The sequence below is a fragment of the Eretmochelys imbricata genome, chromosome 2 (assembly GCF_965152235.1).
Source record: "Eretmochelys imbricata isolate rEreImb1 chromosome 2, rEreImb1.hap1, whole genome shotgun sequence".
In the NCBI taxonomy this organism is placed as follows: Eukaryota; Metazoa; Chordata; order Testudines; family Cheloniidae; genus Eretmochelys; species Eretmochelys imbricata.
This window is the reverse complement of record NC_135573.1, coordinates 265861885-265877737: the sequence shown is the minus strand read 5'-3', so window position 1 is coordinate 265877737 and position 15853 is coordinate 265861885. Positions and strand designations below refer to the sequence as shown.

Genomic DNA, 15853 nt, shown 5'->3' with positions numbered 1-15853 from the left:
CCAGCACTCGCTGTGGGGAAGGAGTGGGGAGCTCTGGGTGTCCATGTCACTGCAAACTTATCCCCCCATCGGGCTAGCTGACGGGCTCAGGAGGCCCAGGTATGACATGACCCCTCCAGTGCAGGGGCAGGGCAGAGCAAGTTGGGGCAGCGCAGGTTCCAGCTGGTCTGTGATCAGAGGGCTTCAGTCTCCAGGGCCACAGGAGTCAGCAGCACTTGCTGATCACCGCAGCCTGACCTCAGACAGGCAGAAGGGATTTCGTTTTAGCGGCAGGAAGGTCAGTGTTAGGAAACCCCACTGCTGGGCCTTCAATGCCTGTCCAGCTGGCACGCCCCTCCTTTGACCCTCCCTACTGTACAAAAGGCCAGGCAGCTGTCCTCTTCCGTCGGCCTCCATCTGCATTGCAGTGTCCTGCACAGACAAGGCTTCCCCCTGCGCTCTCAGCACAGGCTTGCTCCAGGCATCAGGCATCCTTTGGGGGAGTTCCCCCGCAGTGTCTACGATTGTAGCAGAGCTGAGTCTTTGTAGTAGCAGCTGTACGGTGAGGAACCCGCTACCCATGGGCGGCTGCCCCTTCTCCATCCTCTCCCCAAGTTTGTGTTGGCGCCTGGCTCTGACTCCTCCCCAACTTGCTAGTTTTCGTTTACTGGCTGTTTATGGTTAGCTTTTGCTGCAGTGCTCAAAGCTTGGACCCTGGCCGAGGGCCCCCTGTGCTAGCGTGTACAGACACCCAGAAGGGCACTGTCCCTGCCCTGGCAAGCTTAAATCTAACGTAAGGATGGCACGTGATGGCCAGTCTGTAGTAACACAGTCAGCATTGCTGAAATGTTACCGCTTGTCTGAACCAGACACTGCACAACCTCTCGCCTGGTCGCAGAATAGCACGGTGCGAGAGGGCCCCTTACTGCAGCTTGCTGAAGTAGCAAATGAGAGCTTGTAATCAGCCCTGCCCCGGACTAAGCTGAAGGGCGCCTGGCTGCTCCCTTGGTTCTCACGCTTGGCTTTGTTTTCCTAGGGAGATTTTTCCGTACCTGGTGGTGGTGATTGGCCTGGAGAATGTGCTGGTTCTCACCAAATCGGTCGTCTCCACACCCGTTGACCTGGAAGTAAAACTGAGGATTGCACAAGGTACCCGTCTGGCTCTGGCAAGGGGGAAATTCCTATTCGCTCCAGCCCCAAAGGGGAGTGATTGTAATTCTTGGCCTGCGAGAGGGCGTGAAACAGCCTTGGACCGAGATGCTGTTATGTGGGAGCTGTGTGTTCTGCACTCTGGGTCTAATGTCCATTTCAGCTTGTTGCTTGTCAAGCCCAGGAGTTCCTGTAAGCCCATCAAGGGGTCCCCTAGTCACTGGGAGCCTGGAACACAGCCATGGTTCCTCCATGCTACATAACCTGCTGTGAAATAATCACTGGCACAGGGATGGCTGCAACATCCCCTAGTATGGACCTTTGGTGCCATGTCTTCTCAGAGCACGAATGGCCAAAGTGCTGCCTACAGGCTGCATGCAGCCCCACGGGGGACAGGTTCATGTCTTTACTATGGTGCTACGCCCCCTGGGGGTGGCATAGCTCATCATGCAGTCCACTCATGCAGGCTGCTTAGCTCAAGGTGGAGCATTGCATGCTGAGATAGTCCAAGAGTCTGTGCTGGCTGCTCCATACATGTTCAGGCTGGCTGTTGGGCTCCTGGCAGGCAGTCAGAATGACTCACGGTTGAGCATGTTACCAGCCAAAAACCATGTGAAGAATTTAGCATGATCCCTTGCACATTATTTAAAGTGTTGTGCTCCCTTTATAGAGGGATGGACAAAAACAAGGGGCTCGTCCATATTTTGGTGGATTGGCTGTGACCCAGTGTTCCCTAGACTACAAGGGTTGGTCTCTCTGGGTAGCTGAGTAAAGGAAATTAATTTTTTCTAATCTCAGAAACTTCCTGTCTCCGGTAATAATAATAAGGCTTTGCTGCCTTCTGTCACGATCTCAGAGTATTATCCCCCTTTTACAGGTAGGGAATCTGAGGGACAGAGCCTTTTCTAAGTTCACTCGCAGAGGCAGACTAGAACCCAGGAGTCCTGAGCACCAGTCCCCTGTTCTAATCACTGGCATGTTTTGTTTTCTAGGCTTGAGCAATGAGAGCTGGTCTATTATGAAGAACATGGCCACAGAGCTTGGGATCATCCTGATTGGTTATTTCACACTCGTCCCGGCCATCCAGGTGTGTGTGGTTGATCAATATGAACGGTTAAGGATTTTGTGGAGAAGAGGTGTGTAACCTCAGCTGCAAGCACAATGGCAGTAGCTGATTTTCAGTAACAAGCTTGGCACCTCCCAGAGGATCTCAAGGGGCTTTATGCATTCAATACACAAGGATCACGTTACTCTCCATTCAAATGCAGCCACCTCTGGGGTTAAACCCAACAGCAGTTTTACAGTGTACAGCTGCACCACGCCACACTTTAGGACAGGAAATGAAGAGTCCTATCTCTGTTTGCAACTACAGGAGAATGTATAGTGTTTTGCCCTTCTCCAGTGCCTTCTCAAAGCACTTTACAAACATCAAATTTCACAGTGCCACTTTGGGGTATGTAACATCCTCATTTAACTGTTGGAGAAACTGAGGCAGGGAGTGGTGAAGTGACATGCCTGATGTTGTACAGCAATGTAGTGACAGCACTAGGTATAGAACGCAGGTCCCCAGTTGTTTGTTCTAACCCCTAGGTAATGCTGCCTCCCTTTTGAGGTGGCAGAATTGTATTACCAGAGTGAAGCAGTAAGACTTCCGTTGGCTATTGAAATCCGTATTGAACCCGTGCCGCATTGTGTTGTTGGGGGGCTCTGCACTGGTGGATGGAGCTGTCTTTCAGATGAGATGTAAAACAAAGATCTAGAGCAGCAGTTCTCAAACTAGGAGGTGGGCCTCACAAGGGAGGCACAGGAATGTGTCAAGGGAGGCATGAGCTGTGTGGTTCTGTTTTTTTATTTAAGAGCTCTGGCTGTCAGCCCTGGATGGCTGGGACTCATGCAGAAGACCGTGTCCACCCAGGAGGCAGGGATAAAGGGGACAGCCGGAGTCCTGGCACCCAGGCTCAGGCTCTTCTCTCCCCACCCCATCTCTCACCAGGAGGCAACCCAGGCTCGGGCGGTCCTTCCCCACCCCAGTCCCTCACTAGGAGGCAGCCTGGGCATGGGCTCTCCTTCCCCTGCCCTCAATCCCTCCCCGGGAGGCAGCTGTCAGCCCCGGGGTGGCAGCAGTGTGGAAGTAAGGGTGGCAGTGGGGCGCTAAGTCTGCTGAGAAGAGAGAGAGACAAATACCACTTTTCACATTGCCACCCTCACTTCTGTGCTGCTGCTGGTGCAGTGCTGCTCTCCGCTCTGCCGTCAGAGCTGGGTGCCTGGCCGGCAGCCGCTGCTCTCCGCTCTGCCGTCAGAGCTGGGTGCCTGGCTGGCAGCCGCTGCTCTCCGCTCTGCCGTCAGAGCTGGGTGCCTGGCCGGCAGCCGCTGCTCTCCGCTCTGCCGTCAGAGCTGGGTGCCTGGCCGGCAGCCGCTGCTCTCCGCTCTGCCGTCAGAGCTGGGTGCCTGGCCGGCAGCCGCTGCTCTCCGCTCTGCCGTCAGAGCTGGGTGCCTGGCCGGCAGCCGCTGCTCTCCGCTCTGCCGTCAGAGCTGGGTGCCTGGCCGGCAGCCGCTGCTCTCCGCTCTGCCGTCAGAGCTGGGTGCCTGGCCGGCAGCCGCTGCTCTCCGCTCTGCCGTCAGAGCTGGGTGCCTGGCCGGCAGCCGCTGCTCTCCGCTCTGCCGTCAGAGCTGGGTGCCTGGCCGGCAGCCGCTGCTCTCCGCTCTGCCGTCAGAGCTGGGTGCCTGGCCGGCAGCCGCTGCTCTCCGCTCTGCCGTCAGAGCTGGGTGCCTGGCCGGCAGCCGCTGCTCTCCGCTCTGCCGTCAGAGCTGGGTGCCTGGCCGGCAGCCGCTGCTCTCCGCTCTGCCGTCAGAGCTGGGTGCCTGGCCGGCAGCCGCTGCTCTCCGCTCTGCCGTCAGAGCTGGGTGCCTGGCCGGCAGCCGCTGCTCTCCGCTCTGCCGTCAGAGCTGGGTGCCTGGCCGGCAGCCGCTGCTCTCCGCTCTGCCGTCAGAGCTGGGTGCCTGGCCGGCAGCCGCTGCTCTCCGCTCTGCCGTCAGAGCTGGGTGCCTGGCCGGCAGCCGCTGCTCTCCGCTCTGCCGTCAGAGCTGGGTGCCTGGCCGGCAGCCGCTGCTCTCCGCTCTGCCGTCAGAGCTGGGTGCCTGGCCGGCAGCCGCTGCTCTCCGCTCTGCCGTCAGAGCTGGGTGCCTGGCCGGCAGCCGCTGCTCTCTGCTCTGCCTTCAGAGCTGGGTAGTGGTATATGTACTTGTTTGGGGGTGGGGAGCCGTAAATGAGTGCAGATACAAAAATGGGGGGCCTGATGAAATAAGTTTGAGAACCACTGGTGTAGAGCATTCATGGTATATAAGTCCCCGAATCACTTTTTTCAAGAGGTAGAGGGTCTTGCAGGGTCCTGGCCATGCTCCAGCCCTGTCATGCAAGCCCAGACCAAGTCTTCTCAAAGAGAGCTGACCAGATCACAGCACAGCATATGCAGTGAGAACCTGGTCCCTCATGATCACGGTATGAAAACATCACATGACTATGATTAAGTGATGGAAACAGAACCCAGAGGGACGATTGGAGTTCCATTTATCCTGCCTTTGTTTCTCTGGTGTTCTTGTTATTATTGAATGCGGAGTTTGTCAAACCAGTTTGTGCCAGCTTCATCAGTGAAATGCAGAGCCCTCTGACCACCATCCAGTCTGGGCAGAGGGCAGTCATCAGGGATGTGAGGCGCTGTCTGTCTTTGGCCCCAGCTGCACGTGGGATCTTCTCAGTGGCCCAGCTGTGAAGGCTGGTTGCACATTGACCCTGGCCCATTTGAAATTTGAAGGGCTTATGAGTGGCATGGCAAAGCAAAGTTGGGTGCATGCATAGTGGGGTCAGTTATGAGACTGGTTTCTGACATCAGCTACAGACCATTCTTCACTCCATGTTGACATTGCAGAGAAATATGGGCGCACAACAGGCACCTCCACAACAAGCACGTTCTTGGGTGGTTGAAGAAGTCTGTGTGTCGTGGTAGGCTCAGGTTTGCCTGGATCTTCTCAACCATTCTGACTGTAGCTTCCTCCCAACGGACGTGTGGAGGAATGATGTGGCTTAACACAGGGAGCACGGTGCTGGTGTCAGTCGAACCATCCTAGCGACAATGCACATGATTGAGTGTAGCTGTGTGTCTACTAACTTGACATGAGACGGATGGAGCCAGACCGGAGCACAGTATTCTGCTGCAGAGTAACAGAGGGCTAGACTGGATGAGCGTGGAGTTTGAGCATTTGCTCTCCATGAAGTCCCAGCCAATTTGCTTAGAACATTATGTGACCTCACTGTAGCTGCAGTTTTCCTCAGCTGGTTAAAAAGTGAGAGATCTCTCTAGGGTTACTCTAAGTAGCGTGGGTGAGATTCATAGTTCAAGTAATGACCATTGAGAAAGATATTCAGTTCTTGAGGGCTCTGGCGTTGTGAAGATTTGGAACACACTTGAAACTGTCATGGTCACAAATAGTTGTAAATGCCACTGATTACAGTATTCAGCCATCTTAGTCAAGTCAGTGTTTTGGGTGCTTTCGAGTACTGGGAATGACTATGCTTGGATGCCTGAGCAAATGTCGTCTGTGTATGTGAACTTGCAGAACTGGTCAAGAAGGTCATTTGTGTACAGATTGAAAAGTGTCAATGGCAGCACAGAGCCTTGGGGTAGACCAGTGGTTTGTCTTTTTCACGTGCTAACGCCCTCTCCCATGTGTACTCAGAAATGTTTGTTGTGGAGGAGGAGGTCAACGACATTGACTATCCATGCTGGGAGTGCTCTCAACAGTTTGACTAGGAGCCCTGTGTGCCAGACCATATCATATATGCTGCTGTCACGTCCAGAAATATGGCTCCTGTCTTCAGGTTCTTCTAAAAACTGTCTTTGATTAATGTTGTCAAAGCTAGCACTTGATGACAGGTGCTTCTACCTCTCTGAAAGCCTGTTTGCTCGATGCTGAGTATTGACTCCACTTCTGGGGAGATACACTGGAGAACGAGATGCCCCCGCACTTTGAAAGGCACAGACCAACAGGGATATCATAGAGAATCGGTTCGAAGGGACCTCAGGAGGTCATCTTGTCCAACCTCCTGCTCAAAGCAGGGCCAATCCTCAATTTTTGCCCCAGATCCCTAAATGGCCCCCTCAAGGATTGAACTCACAACCCTGGGTTTCACTGAGCTATCCCTCCCCCGATGTTGGATAGCTTGCAACATTATGTGGCTCTTTCCCTGGTTGCAGTAGAGCAAATGGTGTTTGACATTGGCCAGGTCTTCTGAAATCACTCTATGTTGACTACTCGCATGAAGAACTGCACTAGCCACTGATGAGCACAAGTCCTAAGGTGCTTCAGAAACTCTAGCGATATGTTGTCATAGCCAGCAGCAATGCCAATCCTAGTATCACTCAGAATTCTGTCTAACGCTGTGGCTGTGAACGGCTCTCTGTGTTGTTGAGTGGCATTCCTCCGATAGAACTGATGCCATTAGTCATGGACTTGTTGTCGGACCTGCTTCTCATCTGGGGCCTTTGACGCATTCAGCAGGTGGGTGTTTGCTTGGTTTGACGTGACAGGTGGTCCGCTTAGGGCTGGTGGTTGCTGAGCTGCAGCGAGACAGTGAATCGAATTCCAACATTTCTGGCTTGAGCGAATGCCATCTAGACTCCAAGTCATCTCTTCCCATCATGCCCATCTAGCAGCATCCAGTGACTCACTTAGACTCCCACTCGTCTCATTCTTCTCTCCTCTTACAGAAGGAGAGAAGAGACGAATGGGACGAGTGGGAGATGGGGCATGTCAGTGGGGTTGTGGAAGAAGGTACCACTATGCCCCACACCCATGTGTGTCCTTGGCCAGCAGGTTGCCAGCATGGCTTTTGCTTGTGCCAGGTTGGGGCACGAGGTATGTGGTCACACTCATTCTGTGCTTTGTACATGGTTTTGTCTTTCTTGGGGTGCAGACTTGCATACTCTGGCTTCCCTAGGCAGAGCCCCACAGCGATGCTGTCTAAGAGTGGCTGCTGCTCTGCGGGAGTCTGGTGTGTGTGTCTCCCTTATCTTTGTCTCTGGGAGCGAAGGACACAGCGGAGATAACATGCTGCCCTTGTGTCACAGAGTCCAAGGAGCCCTGGCAATAGGGAGCTGGGCTGCATAAATCTGGCAGGGACCTTTGCTCGTGGTTGCCCAAGGGAGCAGTGCAGTGCTGAAGTCATCTAGGCACCACATGGTACAGAGAGGAGCAGCAGAGGGAAGAGGAATTCCCACTGTCCAAGGCCTGGGATCAGCTCCAAACATTTGGACAGGCCGCCTCCTCTCAATCACACCCAGGCAGCCCATCCGAGTTGGGGGAGGAGAATTTGCCCCCCCCCAGCTGCTGCTCTCCCCATGCCTAAAGCAGGGAGCCATTTTGCAAGCACTCTGGTACAAGTTATAATGATGGGAGCCTCTTCCCAGGAATTGCAGACGTGCAGGACGCCCATTCTCCGGGGCTGGCGGCCCAATGAAGGCCTTGTGGAGAAACCCCAGGCCCTGAGACATTGTATGCACCTTGGTGCTTTGGGGAGTAGTCCCGTGTCCTCCTGCTCCTTCCAATGCCCTGCCTACCTTGCTCATGTGAAACATCTGACAGTCACAGACTGAGGGCCCAGTCTTGCTCTCACTGAAATCCATGAGAGCTTTGCTGCGGACGGAACAGGATCAGGGTCTGCCTGGTTCGTAGCCTTTCACTACTGGCATTCCCAGGATCAGGTGTGTCTTGGCTCCCAAGTGCCATGTGGAATTCTGTTCAGAGCAGAGGTGGCCCAGCCTTTGTGGAGTCCCTGGTTGTGGCGGGCTTTTGTTCCCTTCTGGACCCTTGTCTAGAAGGTGGATTTGGCCTTGTGCTCCTGTGTCCTGCCCCTCCCAAAATCTCCAGCCCAGCTGCTGGGGAAGGAGCAGAAGGAAATATCTAGCCAGGAGATGCCTTTCCTTGTGGCTTTGTTGTCCGAGGGGGCAGCTGATCCAGTGATGAATTACGCCCCCCCATATGGCCTACTAGGCCTGTAAATTGCCAATTCCACCTGTGGCTCCAAGCAGTTGTTTGTGTTGCTTGGATTTGAGAACAGCCCTGGCAGGCTGGGGAAGCCTCTCGGTTAGATTGGAAGGCCTAGAGGAGCCGGTCTCTCCCTGTTACCACTAGGCGCTTTCCGTCCCAATGTGCCTGGATTGAGGCAGTGCGTGACCAGCACTGCATGTGAGGCGGGGAGGCCAATCAGGCCGAGGACCCATAACGAGTGGCTCTTGGTGACCCCCATTTGAGTGGCTGCAGCCTGACTGGCTTCGCAATGGGTGAAATTGCAGTTCCCAGGGGCTGCGGCCAGCAGGCTCTACAAGGGATTTCTGCTGCGTCTCCAGGGGCTTTTATCTATAACTCACGCTCCTGCCTTGTCCCCTGGCCCTTGTCAGTGGTAGAAAACGCTGACAGGAGTCTGGTTCTCAGATGGTAGAAGAGTCACCCTCCGAAATGTCTTCCTATGGGTAGAAAGTTTGGTTTGGAGCCCTTTGCGGGACACTTGGTGCTGGGTTTGGGGTGACTGATTACATTTGTTTTGTTGTGGTTTAGGGCTCAGTTCATTTCCCGTTCATCAGAAAGGTTGGAATTTTTGTGTAATCCTTGTGCCTGCAGTGACACCTGCTGGTGAGAGCTGAGCATTGCATGGGGTCTGAGAAACCAGCTTCATCACTATCCTGACAGGTTCATAGTGGTTAGAAATTGAAAAGTCCTGTTAGCTCATGGAATCCATCCACCTCCATGGAAAGGGTTTGGGGACGGCAAATTGTCTGTTTGGTGGACAGTGTGAAATGATTGTTGGAGGTCTAAGGCCAGGTCACGTCACAAAACCACCAGCACTGCTGGCATAAACTGGCTTGGTTGTAGAAGTAATTGACTAGCCTCAGAACTCCCTGCATCCCTGTAGGACACCGATCCTCAGACTGAGGCTCGGGAGCGGCAAGCAGCTCTTTAATGTGTCTCCTGCAGCTCTTTGCAGCATGTGATATTAAATCATGGTGTGACTGAATACAGAGTGCTAGAGTAAATGAGACAATGAGTCACACTCAGGTGGCTGTTTTGGGGAAAGGTGATTGCTAATTTGGCTCCTGAAGCACTGAGGTCTGAGTATCACTGCTCTAGGAGGTACCTTCAGGTCAGGGGTGAGGCTAATTGATGGAGTGGTGCCAAGAAAGCTGGCACTGCTGCTGACTGGGGGGCAGTGTGATCTAGTGGTTAGTTCACGTGACTGGGAATCGGGGATCATGAGTTTAGGTCCCAGCTCTGCCACTGCCTTGCTCTGTGGACTCAAATAATTTTGCCTCAGTTTACCCAAAGTACTTTGAGACTTTTGGATGATCAGTGCAAAGAATGTTAGGCCTGTCCCATGACTGCACAGTCTCCAGAGTTATCAGCTGGGCACCTTCCGCCAGAACGAACATCACACACACCAAGGTAACCAGAGTACTGATAACAGGGATTGCCAGTAGAATACACTCATGGCTGTGCCATAGACAGGCCTTTGCTGTGCTGCTTACTCTGGGGTTAGAAGACTTGCCGTGAGCTCAGAGAGCCCTCTGCTGACCCATGGACATGTTGTGTCCTGCAGGAGTTTTGCCTCTTTGCTGTGGTTGGCCTAGTGTCTGACTTCTTCCTACAGATGTTTTTCTTCACCACCGTGTTGTCCATTGACATTCGCCGGATGGAGGTAGGTGACGGGCACGGGAGGTAGGTTTTCACGCTTGACCTTTCTGCGGCTGTGCCAGGCAGCGAGACCAGGACAGCTTATTCCTGTGTTTTTCATGGCGTGACTGAGCATGAGCAGGCTGGTTTGGATGGACAGGAGTGCATGCCAGGCATCCGGATGTGGGGGTGAGTGGGTAGGGCAGGGGAACAGCAGCAAGGGCGGTTTGGTGTGAAAGTAAGCAGCTCCAATCACATGAGTATAGCGAGACCAAGGACAGGCGTGGTCATGGATGTATCTGTGAGACTGTGCGCTCAGATGAAGGCATGCACCTGTGGACCGCACAGCTGTGTGTGAGAACAGCCGGTGCCTGGGCTCGGATGTGTGTGCAGCTAATTGTGTTAGTTTCTCTCGAGGAAGGGCCTAGTCTCTGCGGCTCTACTCCATGTGCTCTCCTGTTGGCAGCTCGCTGACCTGAACAAACGGCTGCCGGCAGAAGCCTGCATGCCCCCGGCAAAGCCAGTGAGCCGCTCCCAGAGGTACGAGCGCCAGCCAGCCATGCAACCAGCCACCCCCCACACCATCACCCTGCAGCCGTCGTCCTTCAGGAATCTGCGCCTGCCCAAGAGGCTGCGGGTCATCTACTTTTTTGCCAGGACCCGGCTGGCCCAGCGGCTCATCATGGTACACCCTGTGCTGTTTGTTGTCTGATTCACCTCCCCTCTGGCTGTGCACGCCCTGCCCTGGCTGTACAACCACGGAGCAGACACCCAAAAGGTGCTCATGCCTCCTCATTTCTCGGCAGTCCTTGCACTCCCCTGAGAGGGGTGGCTGCTGTCAGAGAATTGATTTTCCAGGAAAATGTTCTACCTGACATGTCTGCTCTAGGGCTCTGCTTAATGGAGTGACCAGCTGCCGTGTGGTCTCTTGTTTGTCTAAATAGCACATGGATAGTGATCGGCAATTCCCACTTACCCTGCAACCTGAGGGGTGCTCTGCAGAGGTGGCTCTTCAGGCATGGTTGGGCGAGGGGAGGGCGGAAACCCTGGCAGACCAGCCAAGGAGAGTTCAGGTCCTGGGGGCAGCATGGAAGCTGGCACAGCAGCATTTTACTGCGTTAGCAGTTAAAGTATTTTCTGCAGCACGTCATGGGGGCCCTGTTATCAGTACAGAGCTGGTTTCCCAGAGTGCACTTGTGCATGTATGGGTGGGGGCGTGTCAGGTGGAGCCCAAGTGTCTGGTTTTTGTGGGTGGTTTGCAGATCTTTGCAGTCCCTCTTTGAAGGGTGAGTCTCTGCCCAGGCCTATGGGCATCAGTCCCAGGAAGCAGGGCTGTATCTCAGGGTGGGGTGTACCCTTTGCGGGATGTGGCTGAAGTTTGGCCACACCGATGCCCTGGTGTCTGCACAGTTATGGTGGTGGGGGGAGGGTGCCGTGTACTAAACAGCCTTGTCTCTTCGCTTGTACGGTGCAGGCTGGAACGGTGATTTGGATTGGAATCCTGGTGTACACGGATCCAGCTGGCCTCCGCACCTACCTCACGTCGCAGGTCGCAGAGCAGAGCCCGCTGGGAGAAGCGGGACTGCCTCCCATGCCAGTTCCTGGAGGGGTCCTTCCGGCTGGGGATGCCAAGCTCGCCCTCTCGGTCTTCCCCTCGGAGCCCGTGCAGCTGTCAGAGAACCAGACGCAGCAGCAGCGCGAGCAGAAGGAAGGGCTAGAGTCCCGGAATGGGCTGGAGGCAAATCAGCAGCCGTGGGCGCAGGGACCGGAGAGCCAAGGCAATGGGCAGCCGGAGCCTGGCACCAAGGCGGAGGTGACGTGGGGAGTGGAGGATGAGGAGATCTGGAGGAAGCTCTCCTTCCGACACTGGCCATCCCTCTTCAGCTACTACAACATCACCCTGGCCAAAAGGCAAGTGGGTCACAGACCAGGTGCCCAGAGCCCTTGGAGTCCACACAGAATAGAATCCCATCAGGTTTGGCTCAGCCGTTTGCCCTTGGAGCAGATAAACCAAACTCCACGCAGCTCACTTCGGGTGGGTCTTCTGGGCAGCCCTTTCAAACAGGCTGAGTCTGCCTTGCATGGATCCTGACATCACTGAGCACGTGGCATGGGGCTTTGTCTTTGGCCAAAACATGCCCTTTCCTTCCCACTGGTGTTGGGCGTGCTGTGTGCCTGGTGACTTCCCTCCACCCCAGAGGTGGCTGCTCTGCAGTGGGGCCATATGCACACGTTCGGAGAGCCGCTTGGGGCCATCTGGAATTAAAGGCCAAACTAAGGGTGAATGACAGACATGCTGCAGTGCAGCCAGCTCACTGGGCTCCGTGCAAGGCTCCCGGGGCGAGGTTCTCTGACCTGAGCCATACAGACAGTCACTAGATCATCACATTGGTCCCTTCTGGCCTTAAAATCCCTGAAATCCAGGCAGTCCCCAGTGAGCAGCTCCAGTGCTGGCTGTTTGTCCCCCTCTTCGGGGAGCTCAGGGAGGAAGCTGAGCCCCATTAGACTTTGGAATGCTCTTCCAGGCACATAGCAAAGCCCCGGGGGTTGGGATAGCTAAATCTGGCCTGGATGAAGCCCTAGAGAATACTCGGAGTGGCCCTGCCCTGGCGTGGCCCCATGGGAGGGATGACTTAGATGATCTTATGGGATTTTGCCATCTCTGCATCCTGCCGTTCCTAAGCCGGTCCCTCGTCTTTCCCCACTCTCCCCAGGTACATCAGCATCCTCCCAGCCATCCCTGTCACCTTGTACCTGAATCCACGAGAAGCCTTAGAAGTGCGCCACCCTCAGGAGGCTGATCGCTACCACTCTTTCTTCCCTTCGAGCCTTGGGAAATTGGAGGCGGTGGATCAGCCTGGCGAGGCCTTGCCCAAACTGCAGGGGCACCGGGATGTCACGCTCTACAAGTAAGAGAGCCAACAGTCCCCTGTGATCCACCCCTTTGGCCCTGCCTCTGTCACCCAGCTTAGTTGCCTGGGGGCTCAGAGTCTCCTTGGCGAGATACTACGGTCAGGGCCCAAAAAGAGCCCTGCAAAGTCCCTGGTGCTTCCATTCTGCTAGGGCAGTGTTACTTTAATCATGCCCCATATTGTGGTCTTCAGAGGCTGAGGGCTTCCAAGTGGGAGATTCAGTGAGCAGCCTAAGCTGTTAGCCAGTGCGCTGAGCCCCAAGAAAAGTGGGGCTGCTTGTCATGCTGTACTAGACACTGAGGGGCTGACGGTAAAACTCCATGCATGCGTAAGCGTTCACTGCATGTGCGTGAGATAATCACGTGCAGTTAGCCAGGCACTTTGAAGAGCCAGCTTTGCTCGTTCAGAGCTATGGCTGGCGGGGCAGCTGTCAGAATGATGAAGCCACAAGGTCCAATATGGTGCAGCAGCTCGGGGCAGGAGGGCCAGAACGTGTCTGTCTGGAAATCGGAATTTCCATCCTGCAGGGAATTCTTACGCTTCGACGTTTGTTTTCATTCCAAAATGGACAAAAGGTCAGAATAGCAAACAATTTTGTATAAAATTTCTGAAAGATTTCCATTCAGAACTGTTGAAAAGACGTGTTTTTTAATGTTTTCGATTGAAACTTTTCACTCTGAATTTTCCCATTGAAAAATGCTGCCAACACTGACTTTCCCCCCAGGAAAAATGTCAATTTCAGGCAAACCTACTATTTTGTCTTGGAGAAATTTCAGTCGACCAACTGATACCAGCCATTTGCTTGACGCTTTCAGGCTCGGGGATGTCACTTGATTGGATTTAAAACAATTTGATCAATAGAGAAAGATTTTTTTTTAAACCTCCCTCCCCCCCCCCCATTCCGTCTGCCTTTTTAACATTGTAAACAGGTGTTTAAAAGGCCTCCCAGACCGCATGTGCAGCGGCTCCTAAAAGCTGCAGGTGCTTTTTGCCCTCGGCTGCCCCAGCTGACTACCCGCAGGTGGCTGGACTCACTGAAGTTCTCCTCTTTGTTAAGAAGCTAAATTGGGAGCCCTAAACCGGCTCCCTGTGTAAGCAACAGTCCAGGTGAGACTAGCTGCTTCCTCGGAGGCACGCTGAAGCGCTGTGTTGGGAGTATTGTGTGCCAAAGGTGGTGGTGTGGCACAGCTAACATCCCTCTCTCCCATCAGGGTAGCTGCTCTGGGCCTGGCCTCTGGCATCCTTCTGGTTCTTCTGCTCTTCTGCCTGTACAGAGTGTTCTGCCCCAAAAACTACGGGCAGAACGGGCTCTCGCACAGCCGGAGGAAGAGAGGGGACCTGCCCTGTGACGACTACGGCTATTCCCCACCTGAGACCGAGATCGTCCCCCTGGTCCTCAGGGGTCACCTCATGGTAGGTTGGCCTGGGGCATATGCAGTGTCCAGTGCACCTCACTGCAGGGGGCCCACACAACCCACCTCTTACCCCCTTTGCCACCTTGAAGTCGCAGACATCAGAACTGGTGGGCATGTAATGTAGCACGGAGACATGTGGCTCAGTGGGGCTAACGGGGGCCAGGGGCACTGTGCAGGCCGCCCATGGGGTGATGGAGCATGATGTGCCCCCATGTCTTTGGCCCCCACGGTCTGTGATATGCTCTGGGCCCTCGGCTGCTGCTGCTCCACTACTTACTGACACAGCTGGCACCCTTCACTAGCCGGGCTGTTCAGCCCCCCTCCCCTGGCAGTAGCTTGCAGAGCGCGTCCTGGTTTGTTCTCAGTGGTATGAGGAGGTGGGTATGTTCCAGATGGGCTTCATAGAAATGTGCTAGATTCCCAGCACGCTGACTTCCAGGCTGGGACGGCCCGGCAGGGCTCCTTCCTCCATACCTTTCCCACGGGAAGCCATGCCCCATAGAGCACAGCAGGCCAGCATGTGGCCTGGGTGCCAGATGGGGCCCATGGAGACTACAGCCTCCCCCCCTCTACACACAGACTCCAGAGTTTTACCCTGCAGCTGCCTTCATCTTGAGTACGGAGCTGAGACTACAAGTCCCAGCATGCAGTGCTCTGTCTTGAGCCAAGCAGCCAGCCCGCATTGCATGCTGGGGCTTGTTGTCTCCTCAGGCCACACCTCTGCATTGAAAGTGAAGGCAGCTGGCGTCTGCCGCAGTCCTTGGGCTCCGAGCCTATTGCTCTCGGGATCCTGAGCCAGCGAATTGTTTCTACCTGAGCTTCATTGGCTAGGGGCTTCTGCCAGGGCAGGGGGAGGGTGCAGGGCACTCCCAGGTATTCTGGGGTTTGCTGGTTCCATGGACTCAGCCTAGGCTGCTCTTCCCCCCTCAGGACATTGAGTGCCTGGCCAGCGACGGGATGCTGCTCGTCAGCTGCTGCCTGGTGGGTCAGATCCGAGTGTGGGATGCTCAGACTGGAGACTGCCTCACTGTCATCCCCAAACAAGGGTACGTTCTCTACTGTGTGAGTAGCACAGGCACGCCCTGTCCTTATACAATCGCTGCTCGCAAACCCATGCAAACACACCCTTGTTCTTATACATTCACGGCTCGCTAACCCGTGCTAACACCCCTGTCCTTACACAGTAACTGCTCGCTAACCCGTGAAAACACCCCTGTCCTTACATAGTCACTGCTCACTGACCTGTGCAAATACCCCTGTCTTTATACAATCGCTGCTTGCTAACCCGTGCAAACGTCCCTGTCCTTACACAGTCGCCGCTCGCTAACCCGTGCAAACGTCCCTGTCCTTACACAGTCACCACTCGCTAACCCGTGAAAACACCCCTGTCCTTACACAGTCACCGCTCGCTAACCCGTGAAAACACCCCTGTCCTTACACAGTCACCGCCCGCTAACCTGTGAAAACACCCCTGTCCTTACACAGTCACCGCCCGCTAACCATGAAAACACCCCTGTCCTTACACAGTCACCGCTCGCTAACCCGTGAAAACACCCCTGTCCTTACACAGTCACCGCCCGCTAACCTGTGAAAACACCCCTGTCCTTACACAGTCACCGCCCGCTAACCATGAAAACACCCCTGTCCTTACACAGTCACCGCTCGCTAACCCGTGAA

General features: G+C 54.8%; 1 protein-coding gene across 5 annotated transcripts in view; it reads left to right on the top strand.

Annotated features, from left to right (window-relative positions):
* Nucleotides 1-15853, top strand: part of SCAP (SREBF chaperone) — a 110383-nt gene that overhangs the window by 85584 nt on the left and 8946 nt on the right. For all 5 annotated transcript variants that reach the window (XM_077808512.1, XM_077808517.1, XM_077808516.1 and 2 more), the window contains 8 exons: nt 1016-1128; nt 2121-2215; nt 9776-9874; nt 10316-10534; nt 11324-11760; nt 12564-12758; nt 13973-14174; nt 15107-15222. In XM_077808512.1, the coding sequence (XP_077664638.1) occupies nt 1016-1128; nt 2121-2215; nt 9776-9874; nt 10316-10534; nt 11324-11760; nt 12564-12758; nt 13973-14174; nt 15107-15222 (1476 nt within the window). The remainder of the gene's footprint in view (nt 1-1015; nt 1129-2120; nt 2216-9775; nt 9875-10315; nt 10535-11323; nt 11761-12563; nt 12759-13972; nt 14175-15106; nt 15223-15853) is intronic.